Raw genomic sequence first — 15,896 nt, forward strand, 5'->3', positions numbered from 1 at the left:
AAATATTTATTAACTCTAATCAAAAGAATAAAAATATTCCTATACCGAGGGGTATATATCTAAGATACATACAGAAGTTGAATATTATTAAGCTAAAAAACTATGCAGGAAATTCACCATTTGTGATGCCACTTAGAATGAATCCATTACAAGATGACTCGCTTGTACATATACATGGCATGCAGCACAAAATGTACACGTTTTACATTAATATAATGAAATTAAATGGATTTCTTCCATTATGAATTATTGGCTGAAGCATTTTAAGCATTATCTTCCATTATCCTTTGTTTGCAAACCTAATTCTCTTACATGTTTACCCTAGAAGGGGCGTTGGTACTTACCTGAGACGCACCTTCTAGTTCAGTGGAGACAGCAGTCAGAGTGGGTGGAGCTCCTCTGTTCAGATTGGATAACTGAGTCTGTTGAAGCTGAAAGTCCCGCCCCTTGCTGCTGGGAACCCCAGATTTTGATGAAGGCGAGAAAAACCAGACTCAATGCGTCGTGGAAAATAGAGAAACAAATTTTATTATCCAAAACAAGAGGATCCAGACCGAAATAGGGAGGGGCTGACTGCTGTCTCCACTGAACTAGAAGGTGCGTCTCAGGTAAGTACCAACGCCCCTTCTCCGTTATGGTGGAGACAGCAGTCAGAGTGGGACATACCAAAGCCTAGTGTCCCTAAGTACGGGAGGGATCGGTCTGGACAGATTCAACCTCAGATACAAGTACCTGCTGCAGCACCCTACGGCCAAAGGCAGCTTCAGCCGAAGCATACCTGTCCACTCTGTAGTGTCTAATAAATGGAGAGGGCGACGACCAGGTGGCTGCCCTGCATATCTCTGGCAAGGATGCCTGAGTAGACCAGGCCGCTGAGGTAGCTGCACTGCGAGTGGAATGCGCTGTTAAATGCGGGGGCCTAGGCAGGGATCTCATCTCGTAAGCCTTAGCTATCGTATGCCTAATCCATCTGCCTATAGTGGACAATGTCACCTTACGCCCTAAAGAAACAGGAAGGAAAGACACAAACAAGGACTCTGTTCTCCTTAACTCTGCTGTTCTCTTAATGTAAATTCTCAAAGCTCTTCGAACATCTAAAGTATGCCAACGGCGCTCTAACCCGTGAACTGGGTGAGGGCAAAAATTAGGCAAATTAAGTTCCTGCATGCGATGGAAAACTGAATTTACTTTAGGAATGAATGAAGGATCCAAACGGAACACTACTCGATCCGGATGGAAAACACAAAGATCACTGCGGACAGAGAGGGCAGCTAATTCTGAAATCCTTCTGGCAGAGGTGATAGCCACCAAAAAGGCAACCTTACAAGTTAATAGCCTCAGAGAGGTAGACCTCAATGGCTCATAAGGAGGCCCTGTTAGGGAATTTAAGACCAGCGAAAGATCCCAAGTGGGATATCTGTGGACCACGGGAGGACATAAATTTTTGGCCCCTTTGAAAAACCTCCTGATAGAAGGATGTTGAGACAAGGAAGTCAGTGGATCACAGGATAAAGCCGTGGAAATAGCTGCTACCTGTCTACGAAGTGTGTTGGGAGCTAACCCCTTGTCTAACCCTTCCTGCAAAAATTCCAATATATGCAAAATGGAAACCCGGAGTGGAGAAACCCCCGCCCTTTGACACCAGGAACAAAAAGCCCGCCAAGAGGCTGAGTAAATGCGCTCAGTGGAAGGCCTCCGGGACACTAACATAGTCCGGATAAGCCTGGCAGACATATTGTCTCTTCTCATGGTGCCCTGCTCAAGCGCCAGGCGGTCAACTGGAGCCATAGAGGATCTGGATGAACCACAGCCCCTTGAGATAACGACACTCTGCTGGGAGGAATCCTCCAGGGGGAAGCCACTGACAGCGACTTGAGATCTGCGAACCAAGACCTCCGAGGCCAGTGAGGGGCGATTAAGATGACCTCTGCCTGTTCCTCCAGAATCCGACAGACCACTCTCAGGATGATTGAGAGAGGCGGGAACGCGTAGAGTAACCCCTCTGGCCATGGACTGCGAAGAGCATCGACTCCCTCTGCTAGATGATCTGGAAACCTGGCAAAGAAACGAGGAAGCTGAGTGTTCTGCCGTGTTGCGAACATGTCCACCACTGGAGTGCCAAATCGACGTGAGAGGTCGTTGAACAGATCTGGATGCAGACGCCAGTCCGCCTGGTCGATGACTTGACGACTGAGCCAGTCTGCCTGAATATTGGACACCCCTGAGATGTGTTCTGCAGTCAAGGACAGAAGATTCCGTTCTGCCCACAGGAATAGGGTCCTTGCTTCCTTCATCAAGGACTTGGATCTGGTGCCCCCTTGTCGGTTGACATGAGCCTTGGCTGTGATATTGTCCGTGTACATGCTTGCCTGATAGATGGTTCTGGAAAAAACAAAGAGCTAGATAAATAGCCCGTAGCTCTAGCCGGTTGATAGGAAAACGGCGTTCAGTGATGGACCAGCTCCCTTGAGCCAGCAGCAATTTGAGGTGTGCACCCCAACCGAAAAGACTGGCATCCGTAGTTACCACCAAACGATGAGGCTCATGCAAAGGAGATCCCTTGGAAATCGCCGATGACAACCACCAGAAGAAGGACTTGCGAACCTCCTTGGGCAGTAGGACTTTGGAAGTGGAATTGCCTGTGCCCGCTCTTTGGAATGGCAACAGGAACCACTGGAGGTCTCTAGTATGAAATCTCGCCCATGGAACGATGGAAATGGTTGAAATCATCTTTCCCAGGAGTTGGGATAATGACAGCAAGGAAACTCTGCTTTCCTTTATTAAAGAACCAGCTAAAGATCTTAAACTACTCTCTCTCTCCTGAGATAAAGAGACTGTACCTAATATAGAATCAATATTTGCTCCTAAGTGAAGTAAACAGGTTGAGGGGGTCAAATGACTTTTCTCTATATTAATAGAGAAGCCATGTAAAGAAAGAGTCTGAACTACAATCTGTAAATCCCTTCTGGCCATTGACTCTGACGATGATAAAATTAAAATATCATCCAAATAACAATAAAGTCGAATAGGTATGGACCTAAGATGAGCTGCCATAGCAGCCAAGATCTTGGTGGAAACCCTCGGGGCAGAAGACAACCCAAAGGGCAGTGCCCTATATTGATAGTGAACCCCCTTATAACAAAACCGGAGAAACTTCCTATGATCCGGGAAAATAGGGATATGAAGATAAGCTTCAGTGAGGTCTATGGAAGTGAGGAAGTCGCCCTTCCGAACGCCATCTAGAATCAAATGAAGAGAGTGCATTTTAAACTTATAATAAACAATAAAACGATTTAGTCTCTTGAGGTCTAAAATGGGCCTCCAGCCCCCCGAAGATTTGGGAACTAGAAACAAAAGAGAATAAAACCCATGTCCCCTTTGCCTTACGGGAACTGGTTGAATAGCCCTAATCTCCATTAAATGCTTAACTGCTGCCGCCATATGGACCCGTTTATCCCTGTTCCTAGATACCAGACAGCGAATGAAAAAATCTTTTGGAAACAAATTCCAGAGACAAACCGTATCGAATTGTATTCTTAACCCAATTATCAGAAGTAGTGAACTCCCATTGATCCGCAAAATGGGCTAACCTGCCCCCTATGGGAGGACTAGCAATGCACCTATCAATGACGCCGGAATGGACGACTTCCTCCTCCACGAAAGGGCCGCTTGGAAGGAAAGGGCCTACCCCGTGAAACTTTATCATGACCTCCTCTTTGTCTAGGAGCCCAGGACCCCTGGAACTTGGAAGAACCAGCCCCCCATTCAGAACCTCGAAAGGAAGATTGACGAGAAAAGGAAGTAAATCTGGCTTCCCCTCTGCGATAGACTGAAGGTAATATCTTTCTTTTGTCTTTAGTCTCGACCAATAGAGGGTCCAACGCAGCACCAAAAAGTAGCTCCCCTGCGAAGGGAGCCGATGCCAGCCTCCATTTGTGGCGGGCATCCGCCTGCCAATGTCTAAGCCAGAGTAAGCATCGAGCCGTCAAAGCTGAAGCCATGGATTTGGAAACAAAACGTATGGCATGTAAAGTGGCATCCGCCGAAAATTGAACAGCTGCAATTATCTTATTCAGGTCCTGGTGGATACGAGTATCCTCTGCTGGAAGTTTATCCTGTAATTGTCTGGGCCACAACAAGGTGGACCTATTAAAGAAAGATGCTGAAGAAGCCGACGGATTGCCCAAGCTGCACCTAGATGAGCTCTCTGCAGGACTTGCTCCGCCCGTCTATCCTCTGGACGAAGGTTCTCTTCAGGCTGGCCCGGAATGGATGAGGAAGATGCCAGAGCTGCAACTGGACCATCTACAGTGGGTGTCTGTAGAGCTGAAGCTAATTTGGGGTCCACATTGAAGAAAACGTTTGTCTGCTGAGGAAGGAACCGTAGAAGAACCAGGGGCTGTCCACTGGCGTTTGATTACGTCCATGAAAAGTGGGGGTGCTGGAATAGAATCCGGAACTCGGTCAGGTTCAGAAAAAAGAATGTCAGATGCACCCTTGGAGGATGATGCCACAGGTTGATCCGAGGAAGAACTCAATTGAGCCACATTCTTTGCCTTGAAAAGCAAGGACTTAAAAAGACTAGGAGGAAAAAGACCAGTAAATGCCGGCTGGTCAGGTAATAACCCTTCATCTTCAGACAGGTCAGGATCTCCCCTTTCTAATCCCTCCAAAAGAGAGGGATGGCTAGTTACTGAGTGGGTAGGCGAGACTGTACCCAGCTGTGACTGCATTTCCTCCTCTTCAGGATCCTCCTCCCTCACTGATAGCCTTGAATGGGACAAGGAAGCCCTCTCAGATATCTGCATGCCCGATAAAAGGGTCCTTTGAATCGTCTGTTCAATGATTGCCTGAATATGTGGCGAAACAGGCAAGAGGCTCTGCCCCCTGACCAACAACGTGGGTTGCAGTAGAAGGAACTATCTGAGAAAACTCCTCAGGAGACTCAATAACTGGTGCATCAACTGTATGAGAAACTGGAGGAAGGGATCCCCCCCATAATGCGTCTGTAGGAATATCCACTGGGCAACATTGTAAGGAAGCTTGACCAGGAGAGGTAGAAATAATACCCTCTCGAATAAGAGACCCAGCAGAAGTACTGGGTTCTGGATTGGCCATTGAAGAAGAGGGTAAATTAGAGACTGCCCTACTACATATTCTCTGTATTGCTTCATCTCTTCTCTGCTCATCCCTCAGAGATGCTTTAGACGACTTACTGCGGCCTGAAGTAGGTGGGGCCTTGGTTTTCTGCTTGGAAACACGGCTGCACTTTGCAATAGGGGCCTTGGGAGAGACCCCTCCTGATGGACCTTGCTCCTCCAGCAATGGAGACCCCTGGCGTTTGTTGGATTTTGCCAAGGCCTTAGGCATGATGAAATATTAAGTTTCTAGACCTCAATAAGGCCAAAGAATCACTTCTCCTCTTTTTTAAAAAAAAAAATTCAAAATGGCGGCCGCCAATAGAGAGAGGGAGAAACTGACTATTAAAGTCCAAACTGGAGGAGAACTGCAGCTGAAATAATAAGAGCACAAAGCCCCACGCCCAAATTAGCCCCTAACTCCGCCTAATGTAAACTTCAGGACTAATCTTCTGAAGACTCACTCCAAATGTGCTCAAAATGGCCGCCGGTGTTTGGATAGGGGAGGGCGGAGTGAGCACTAAGCTCTAAGCGTCTCCTTCCGCAGCTGCAATAAGCGATCCATTTAAACTGTTTTGGGCGGGAAAAATCAGATCGCACGAAATAGGAGACGGAGGGCTGGGTAAATTGCAGGCTACCCTGTGGGAGCGGAAACCAAACTCCTCAGCGATCATAATTAAAGCCGGGCGGCAAACTAATCCAAACAATTTCTATACCACCCAGCAAGCCCTCGGCAGTGCTAGAAGCTGCCCCAACGATACTGGGAGTGAATAACTCCACTCATCCAATCCCTGCTGGCTTCGGGGGCGCTAAAAACCCCACCAAAAATATCCTGGAACGCCCAGCTCAACAGGATTGAAGCAGAAGTAATAATCACTTCTGCAGCCAGCGGAGAAAAAATAAGAAAAATGTTACTCACAAGTATGTATCCTGCAAGTCAGGCAGGGAGATCACAAGTATGTATCCTGCAAGTCAGGCAGGGAGAAATCCACAACGCAACCGTCCAGGCTGAACAACTGAGTCAAAATCTGGGGTTCCCAGCAGCAAGGGGCGGGACTTTCAGCTTCAACAGACTCAGTTATCCAATCTGAACAGAGGAGCTCCACCCACTCTGACTGCTGTCTCCACCATAACGGAGAAGAAAAAGAGGCAGAGTAGCTCAATGACTTAACATGCTGGAGATGGTCTTTGCTCCAGCAGTTCAAGTCCTAACACTGTGTGTCGGGATGAGCTCCTATACTTGCCTCAGTTTCTGCCATCTAGCAGTTTGAAAGCATGTTATTTGCAAGTAAATAGGTACCACTTCAGCAGGAGAGAAATTGGTGCTTTTTCCAGACAATTAAGAATCCTGCTTGTGCTGCACCTTCCCTACTACGATGCCCATTGGCAAGGTGGCTTCAGTAAAGGAAGAGGGCCCCAGATGATGCTGCAGGAAGGCCACTAGTCTAAGCTAATTTCTGGTGCGGAATTAGCTTGCCCCCTGTGGCACATCTTGGAAAGCACATGTGCATGAACCAAACAGGGCTAGCAGTCTTAGGCAACTAAACTACTACTCTGTATTAGCATTGTAATCTCCTGACTAATGTAACATTACCATGTGCTAAATAAATAAATAAACCCCAGAAGACACACATATGCACCACAGCTGAGTAGTACAATTTTATGTTTCTTTATTAATTTGCACCAAGTATAGTATCCTCCTTGATGATCAATTAAGCAGACCCATGAATTCACACAACTATGTTCTGCAACATAGGAAAAAAGACACTTTTTAATAATATTTCTGTTGGTACCTGATCAGACCACATACCTCTACTACAAAGTGATAACAAGATCGAAATTGGAGAAGCATTTAGACAGCGAAGATAGTATGAGACTTATAATAATCATGGCTGAACTGCTTAGCAAGTTATAAACTCCAGATGGCTTTTATTCTCTTTGCTCACAAAGTTTATTAATGATACCATCCCAAAATACCAATCCATTTTAATTTCCCTGGATATTCTTTAGAGAATATATACTGTTTAATGCCTGAGGAAATTCTCTTTTTCAGAATTTAGGGGCAACCGGGATGTTCAGGGCTTTTATTGTCGGGGTGGTGGGTGGGGGCTGTGCCTGAAGGAAACTCAGAACACAGTAGAAAACCAGTAGCCAGGAGACTGTTAGGATATACATAATGAGTGTGCTCACAAAGCACATCAACCATCCTAAACAGAGGCTTGGCCTTAATCCAACTGAAAGTTGTGGCATGACTTGAAGTAAGCAGTTGATGCAAAACAGCCCCAAAACAATATCATAGGTCACTGTATTCCAGGATTATGTATAACTTTAAAAGATCTTTCTTTTACCAATGTATGCTCAAACAAAACTGACTACATAAAGGCTTTGCATCTGGTATGAACTTGGGCAATATTTGGAACATAAAATGGTATTATTTCAAAATGTAGACTAATAGCATTTCATTTCACTAGATACATATTTATGGGTAAAAACTAAAAAATCTGTAATTAAGGCATTCAATTTTAGAGGAACATTGTCTCGAATTCTAACTACACTGTAGTATGTAACATGAAATTTTAATCATACCTATTAAATAATTGCAACATAAATTTCAACTATGCCTAAAGATAAGGAGATTTATTCATTTTTCATAAACTTAACTATGAGATTTCTGAATTGTATATTTTGAATTGTGATATAAAATACTATTCAGGAATATTACCAGAATGTTGTACTTTACCACATTAAATTGTTAAGATTTTAAGAAAATAACACATTTTCTTAAATAATGTGTTGTTGTTGTTAGTTGCAAAGTCGTGTCTGACCCATCGCGACCCCATGGACATTTTTTTTCCAGGCCTTCCTCCTCCAGACATCCTCTGGAGTCCATTTAAGCTCACGTCTTCATTATTACCAAACATAACATCCACATTCATTGCTATATTGTAATGCTGCATATATAATTAAAATCAATTTCAGCAATCTCTTTCAACTTCTTAAAAATATATAATTAACCAAATTCCAGGGGTGAAATTCAGCAGGTTCTGGAGAACCAGTAGTGGAAATTTTGAGTAGTTCAGAGAACCGGCAAATACCACCTCTAGCTGGCCCCATGGTGGGGTGGGAATAAAGGTTTTGCAATATCCTTCGTCCAAGAGTGGGAAGGGAATGTGGATTTTGGAGTATTCTTCCCCTAGAGTTGGGTGGAAATGGAGATTTTGCAGTTTCCTTCCCCTGCCACACCCATCAAGCCACTCCCACCAAGCCACGCCACTCCCATCAAGCTACACCCACAGAACCGGTAATAAAAAAAAATGTATTTCACCACTGCCCAAGTCCTCAACCCATTGTAGAAATTCATAAATATCAATAAAATGTAGACCAAATAAACAACAAATGCTTGTTGAATAAACTTCAAAAAAGCGCTCTGAGGTAAAAAAAAAAAACACCCTCAAATTTTAATTCTGCAAAAAATGTGTAAACGGCGTCTATAGAATAATGCTGGTCCAAAGTAATAATATTTTAAGGGATCCAATTTATATACCAATACAGAGGTTAAATGCTATTTTAAGAATGATTTTATAATGTGAGCTTTACATGAAGTAAATGGATATTTGCCTTATACTAATCAGTGCAAATTCTAAAAAGTATTTTTGTATCCCATGTTTATTATTTTTACAAATTATTTTTACAAATAATTCAAGTCAGCAAATGTACAGTATCTAACACACCTTCATCCTCTCATTTTCTCCCTAAAACAACCCTGTGAGGTGAAATCAGCTCTTTTTACGTTCCAGTATTTCTATGATATTATTTAATAATTCTTCAATTAGCCCAAAGAGAAGCCACATTCTAAGGTTTCTTCTTGCAATGATTTACCAAAACCACCAATTGGAAATCCAAGTACAGCTGTGGATCATTTAAAGACCAAGCATCTTCCTTTGAAAGGAGGGAAAACCAACAGACTGTTTCTCAATCACACACTCCTATTCCTATTTAAAAAGAAAACTTTTTATCGAGCTATTCAGTTTCTTTATTATTATCTAGCCCAGTAGCAGTATAACAGCACAGGTTATTTAGAATTGATGGTAACAAAGGAAACCTATGGATGACTTTTCCCAAATATTTTATGCAGAGAAGATGGAATCCTATGGACAGTCACATAAAACCGTGACATACATGTTGAACATTACTCTTTCACTACCATCTTTTGGATGTGTCTTAGTAGGACTAATCATTAAAAAAGAGCACATCCAAAGCACAATATCACCAGACCAAGAAGGGCAATAGTAATAATTTATTAATAAACTTTATTATAAAGAAAGCTGCCAAGAAGCCCAAAAGAATTAGCAGGACCATCCATTTGTAAATCATCTACCAGAGCTATCAGAGTGTTTCAGTTAACATCCTGAGCAAATACTTTTGGAAAAATGCCCAGATAATTAATATCATTTGCACAGGATCCATCTTTTCCCAATCTCCTCTCTAAGAAACAAAGAATTTGACACTACTCCATAAATGCAAAATATCCATGTCAAGTGCAGGTTTCTTCAGATGGAATGTAATTTTGTCCCCATTTAGCAAGGAAAAACAAATCTATACCACAAGAAAACACCTATTAACTCCTTTAACTTTGCAACCTTTTCTAGTAATTTAATCTGTCACAGCAACAAGCAATGTAGGCCTTGAAAGTCTTCACACATCCTAACTACATCCTCAAGACTCATAATAGTACAACTAGTTCCAAGGACTACAAATATTTAAAAACATATCCCTTTTACTTATCAAAAGAATCCTCAATATAAAATAAATGTTAAAATGAGTCCTAAAGCATTCATCAATACATGACAATTTATCTCTAGCACTGTTCAAGCTGAAATGGAAGCAATCATTTCAATTGTTTACCAAAGAAAATGATATGGCAAGTCATGAAATAAGAAAAAGTTGCTGCATCTTCATTAATCTAAATATATTTTAAAATCAACTGCTTTTACGTCCTCTACTAGTCATGTATCTTATTTACTCCTAACTGCTATTACTTGATTCTTAACTGCTGCTGATGATTTCCATACTGTTGATTGCAAATGATGTTGTTGTTTGCCTATTATATGTGGCTGAAGCATTACTTATTACTGATCTAGTTGAGGCAGCTTCAGGGAATATATAATATCAATAGTACTTAGATTTATATAGAGCACCATGGTGCTTTACATATTCTCTGAAAGATATACAGGGTCAGCATATTGCCCACAATAATCTGGGTCTTCATTTTACCAACCTCGGAAGGCTGGAATCTGAGTCAACCTTGAATTGGTCAGGACTGAACTCCTGGCTGTGGGCAGACTTAGACTGCAATACTGCATCCTAGCCACTGCACCACCACAGAATAAGGAAGACACAACTGAAGAAGCAACAGAAGGAACTAACGGAAGTTCTGGAAAAAAGAGAGACACTTGTTATTCATCAGAGAAGATAGAAACAGAGGAAGTTGTTCTTGTTTTTGTTTCCTGAGCATAATAAGAATGCTGCATATTGTACAAATATAGCAGCAGAGCTATCTACTCCGCAGTTATAGGGAAGATGGGAATTTCTTGAATAGGCACAAAAAACGCTTGTGGAGAAATTAGTACCAAGACGTATCTTCAAAAATGGAAGAAAGTGAAATAGAGGAGATGGAAAGATAGAAAAAGTTAATGAAACTAAGCTCATCAAGATGTTTTACTATCTGGACCTTCAGAATAGATTCCAAGGTTTCATTCTGGGTAAAGTTTCTGGACCCTTGGATGAAAAAGAGCTTTCACAAGCCTGATTAATGATATAGACAAGTCTACTGGGATCTGCAAAGGGATGGATTCTTGTTTCTATTCTGAAGAGAAAGAAATGACAAGTGGTAGTAACACGAGGCTTCCTACTGAGAGGACCAAAGCAGTAAACTATTATCGAGGCTATCAAGAAGCTGCTGCCTTCCTGTGGCAAAAATCCAGGATGTGATGGAAAAAAATATTCTACTAATAAATATCCTTTGAGAAAGGATGAAGTACAAAGGACCCAGCCAAATAGAACCTTGAAAATGGTAAAAAGTATTATGAAGAAAAGTTATCTTAGTCCGAACTTTATTTATTGTATTTGATAAAAGAAAGCCTGGAAATAGTTCCTTGTGCCACAATTCTGCAATTGATAATTCATTCACTGAGCACATCTTTGAATATCTTTCATTCTGCAAGCCTTGGTCAGGAAGGTCAACTCATTACATCTTGAAATCAGAAATGAATTGTATTCAAAGCACTGATAGAGCTTTTGAGAATTATGACTTTCCCCAGAAGCAGAGGAAATCTTTACCTTTGATCTGAGAGCACTCAAGAACATGCTACAAGCAGAGCTGGGATCATGAAATTTTTGCTCCTTATCAAGCTTAACAATACATAGACTAGTAATATCCTTATCTTTTAGAAAAGTTCTCATTTATTTCCTTAATTAGCAGCTACCTGTTTCAGAAGTGTTTCTTTCTACTGTGCATGTTTTTTATAGTGTTGATAATCTGTGATGGTGGAATATGGAAACAGCTTTGATGAAGGCATGGAGAAGCCATTAAGGAGGGGAAACGACAACTTAGTTCTAGGAAAGGTAAAAGAAACCCAAAATAACTCTGCCTTTATTCTATTCAGAATGGATATAAGCAAAAGAGTTGACATAAAGAAGGTGGGAAATTTAGTCTTCACAGAGATAGAAAAATAGTGCACTGCTTAGATGCTAGTAACAAGATTCAGAAGAACAATAACAAGCTAGTATAAATTGATAGAATGAATTTCAACAGGAGCAAATGAAAAGTCCTACATTTGGGTAGGAAAAAAAATCTAAGATGGGTACAGAATAGAAAGACCATGCTGTGGGCGGGGCACAGAAAAGGGATCTGGGTGTCTTGGTGGATTTCTAGTTAAAGATGAGGCATGAAATTGCAAAAAAAAAAAAGTTTTGCATCAACAGAATTATAGCATCAAGACTAAAAGAAGTCACACTTCTGTGTTCGTCAGATCATGTACCTCTAATATTATATTCTGCTCATGTCCCTGCATTATTGCATTCAGTAAGACACTAAAGCAGAAAGAAGTCAAGATGGTACATAGTCCTGAATTAAAAAAATGGTTGAAGGCACTGGGTATGTTTAGCTTGAAGAAAAAAAAGGGAGATGTGATAGATGTCTTCCAAAATCTGTAGATAACAGGGCAGAATTGTTCACAGATTCTAGAACCAGGAGAAGAAAAAATATTTTTCAGTTAAAAGGAAACTTTAACAGATACAATTTGTTTCATGAAACATTTCCTAAAAGTGTGAGCTATTCAACAATGGAATAGACCACAGGAGTTGGTGGATTGTCTCATATGGGACTTGTTTAAGCAAAAACTGGGTAGTAGGATTTGGTAGTAGTCATAATCCTACTACTATCTGTTCTAACCTGCACCAGGCATGAAATTGTAGTAGTTCATTTGTAAGTTTCGTTCAATTCCTTACATTCTAAGATTACTGTATTTAAAATTCATTTAATACAGAGGTCTTCAAACTTGGCAGCTTTAAGACTTGGAGACTTCAATCCCAGAATTCTCCAGCCAGCATAGCATAGCTGGCAGGAGAATTCTGGGGAGCTGAAGTCCACAAGTCTTAAAGCTGCCAAGTTTGAAGACCTCTGATTTAATACATCTTGATTTATTTCCACATTCTTTTCAACCTCTTATCGCAAAAGCTATATTGGCCTTTTAAAGTGGTTTTTACTTTCCTTCTGTGCTTGCCTACTTTTCAAAGGTTATTTACATCATTTCCCCTTTTAATCTAACATTCAATTCAACTCAGTACTTTTTTCTTTGATTTGTAAATCTTCTAAAACTAAAGAGACTTTTTCTCAACAGTCTATATTCTCCTACCCTGATAAAGCACTGGCAATATGTCATCTCAAAATCTTACAGTTTCTCTCATCTTTTCATCTCTTTATTATTTTCATCTCTTTATTTTCGAAAACAGCTTAATAATTGGCATGTTTTAATAATTTAAAGTTGCACCATTGAATAGCTTTTGAAATATATCAATTGTCAAAAGATATGAACTACATACATTCTTTATACTTAGACTCTGCAATCAGTTCTAGATAATGGTCATCATTACTTTTCTTTTAAAGTTTCCAAAACCTATAACGTCATACAACATGCTTAATAACAAATTTCCTATTTCTTCCTATTTTTTCTATTGAAGTTAGAATAGAGGGTGGGGTAAAGAGAAAATCTAGTTTGGAGCTGTTCCATGGGAAGAAGAGGCAAAAGTCATAATCTTGAAGCCTTTATCTGCCAGTTCCCAAGGGAATGCAATTAGACTAGAAAGATTCTTGAAAATATGTGATCAACAATAAAGACACCACATTGGCCTACTCATGAAATTGCTCTGGTTCCCTATGTATATAACACTTGCTCAAATTGTCACCTTGGTTTAGGTAGCTTATATTTGTACAGAATATTTTTTTTAATACAAATGCATTCTCATGGCAGAATTGGCCAAGCAATGCACTCATTGCATTCATCCATTTAGTTTAATGTGTATTCTCAATATTACAGGAAATTTACTTACCTATTTTTTTGGGACATTTTGGGCTAAGGATGTTAGTATCATGTCCAAGTTCCCATGACACACAGTGATTTTTGTTCCATAAGCATCTTAATCCTGGCCCAGCAGTTTTACAGAGATTTTCATCTCTGAATGCTTCACAATTGGGAGGTTTGTATACAAGGATGTCATTCAACAAAATGCTTGAAAAGCCTCCAAATATATACATGGACCTATCAAATAAAATAAAATAATATTGTTTTTCTACAAGAATAAGTATCAAAGCCATGAATCTGCCTTATTTACATTCCCTTTTAAAAGTGTATTTGGATGCACCTGTATATTTTTACAATTACTATAGCTAATAAGTTCATTTTTCTAGCCCCTTGAACCCATTAAGATCATTTTATGAAACTGAGCAACTAGTTGCCAAATAAATTCTTCTATTTTTCAGAGGAAAACTGAGTAAATCAGAGGAAAAGCCTACAATCTTTACACATCCTTAAAATTTAAACATGTCAGTTAAAAATGGAAGAAATGGGATAAAAAAGATAACCCTGTTTCTCTAGTAATCGTCTTACATTATGGAGACCATGAACAGTGGGGGAAAAAATCCAAATAATGATGCCCCCCCAACTTCACTCTTGACTAAATTCAGAAAGTAGAAAGTATAATATAACTGAATATATGAGAGGCAGATTTTAATAGAATTAAGAATGACATCATTTAGATACTTTTTGTAGTTTCTAATAAAATAAATTCATTCAGGTCTATTTCCTTCACTAGGTGATTTTATAATACTGTATATAAAACAAAATTATCTTGAGCATAGTTTTATCCAAGATTGTGTCTTTTTTCCCTTTAAGGCAACATGGTATTTAGCGTGTCAATTTAAAATCATTTTAATTTAAAACTTCAACAAGATGGCTATTTAAATATAGGAACATAGACAGAAAATTCATATAATGATTTTTCACAGTACTCATAATTTTTACATATTACAACATTTATGATGCACAATTGAACAATATTACAACTAAGGGTTGATCATTTATATCGCATTTGAAAATTTAAATCAAAACAGTGGTTCAAACCAACTTCTTCATCAATATAAAATCAATTCAATATGATATACAGAATAGAATAATTCCAATAATAAAATAATAAGTTGATCAGAGAAAAATTATATGCAGAGATAAAAAAGGCAATAAGCTATGATTAATACCCTTTTTCTTTTGTCTTCAGATCAGGCAACAGAAAATGAATGGATCAAAGTCACACAGGGGACTCATGCCTTTATCAATGCTCACCTGGACCACTGCAATAAACTCTACCTGGACATGCCTTTTAAGATTTCACTCAGAAACTGCAATTGTTTCAGAATTTGGCACTTTACAGGTTTCAGAGTGCAATTCAAAGCATTACTGTTAATCATAGCTTGGCATCTTCAGTACCAACTTCTCCAAGAGTTCACCTGTCTGAAATGCTTACCCATTAGTAAAATAGTTTGTTGTGTCCCATTTTCAAAAAGTGAATGGGTCTGATGTCCAGAAATGTGATATTGGTCCAAAACAGAATTGTTCTTGGGATAGGATAAATATGATTTTGCGTACAATTTATGCAGGACAAGTAATCCTCAACTTACAATCAATCATATAGAGACCATTCAAAGTTAAGATGGCTCAGAAAGGATGCTTTTATGATGTGTAAAGAACTTCTGGACATCATAAATGTCAAATGTCATATACTCTCCCCCGTGGTCATATGATAGTGATCTGGATTCTTGACAACCTGTTCACACTCATGATTGGTTGCCAAGAGTCCCACGATCATGTGATCATCCTTTGCAATTTTCCTGCCAGTTTCCTCAGATAGAAAGCTGGCAAGCTGCTCCCACTTGCCAAAGGACTGTCCTTCCCTTCTATGCATGGGTGCAGGGGGAGGGCAGAAATCCTTTGTTGGGCTGCAAAAATAAAGCTCCAATCTTTGCTTCTCCAGCCCAGTGCAGAGGTTCCCTTCTGTGCATGGAGGAGAACTACCTAACCTCCTTTGGCATGAAGTTCTTTTGTTCTGTCTGCTAAATGACTGCAATTGGGAGACTAGGTTTAAAATAATTTAGCAAAGTGATCATGTGGGCATCTCACTTAATAACTGCTTCACTCAATGACTAAG

At 40.1% G+C, this 15,896-nt stretch overlaps 1 protein-coding gene across 4 annotated transcripts in view; it reads right to left on the reverse strand.

Moving 5' to 3' along the window:
- ATRNL1 (attractin like 1) overlaps window positions 1-15,896 on the reverse strand; it is a 618,957-nt gene that overhangs the window by 499,893 nt on the left and 103,168 nt on the right. For all 4 annotated transcript variants that reach the window (XR_009155605.1, XM_058187058.1, XM_058187059.1 and 1 more), the window contains exon 12: window positions 13,749-13,957. Coding sequence is in view for 3 of the 4 variants with exons in the window: in XM_058187058.1 (XP_058043041.1) it covers window positions 13,749-13,957 (209 nt within the window). In the remaining variant the exon portion in view is untranslated. The remainder of the gene's footprint in view (window positions 1-13,748; window positions 13,958-15,896) is intronic.

This window comes from Ahaetulla prasina, chromosome 6 (genome assembly GCF_028640845.1).
Source record: "Ahaetulla prasina isolate Xishuangbanna chromosome 6, ASM2864084v1, whole genome shotgun sequence".
Lineage (NCBI taxonomy): Eukaryota > Metazoa > Chordata > Lepidosauria > Squamata > Colubridae > Ahaetulla > Ahaetulla prasina.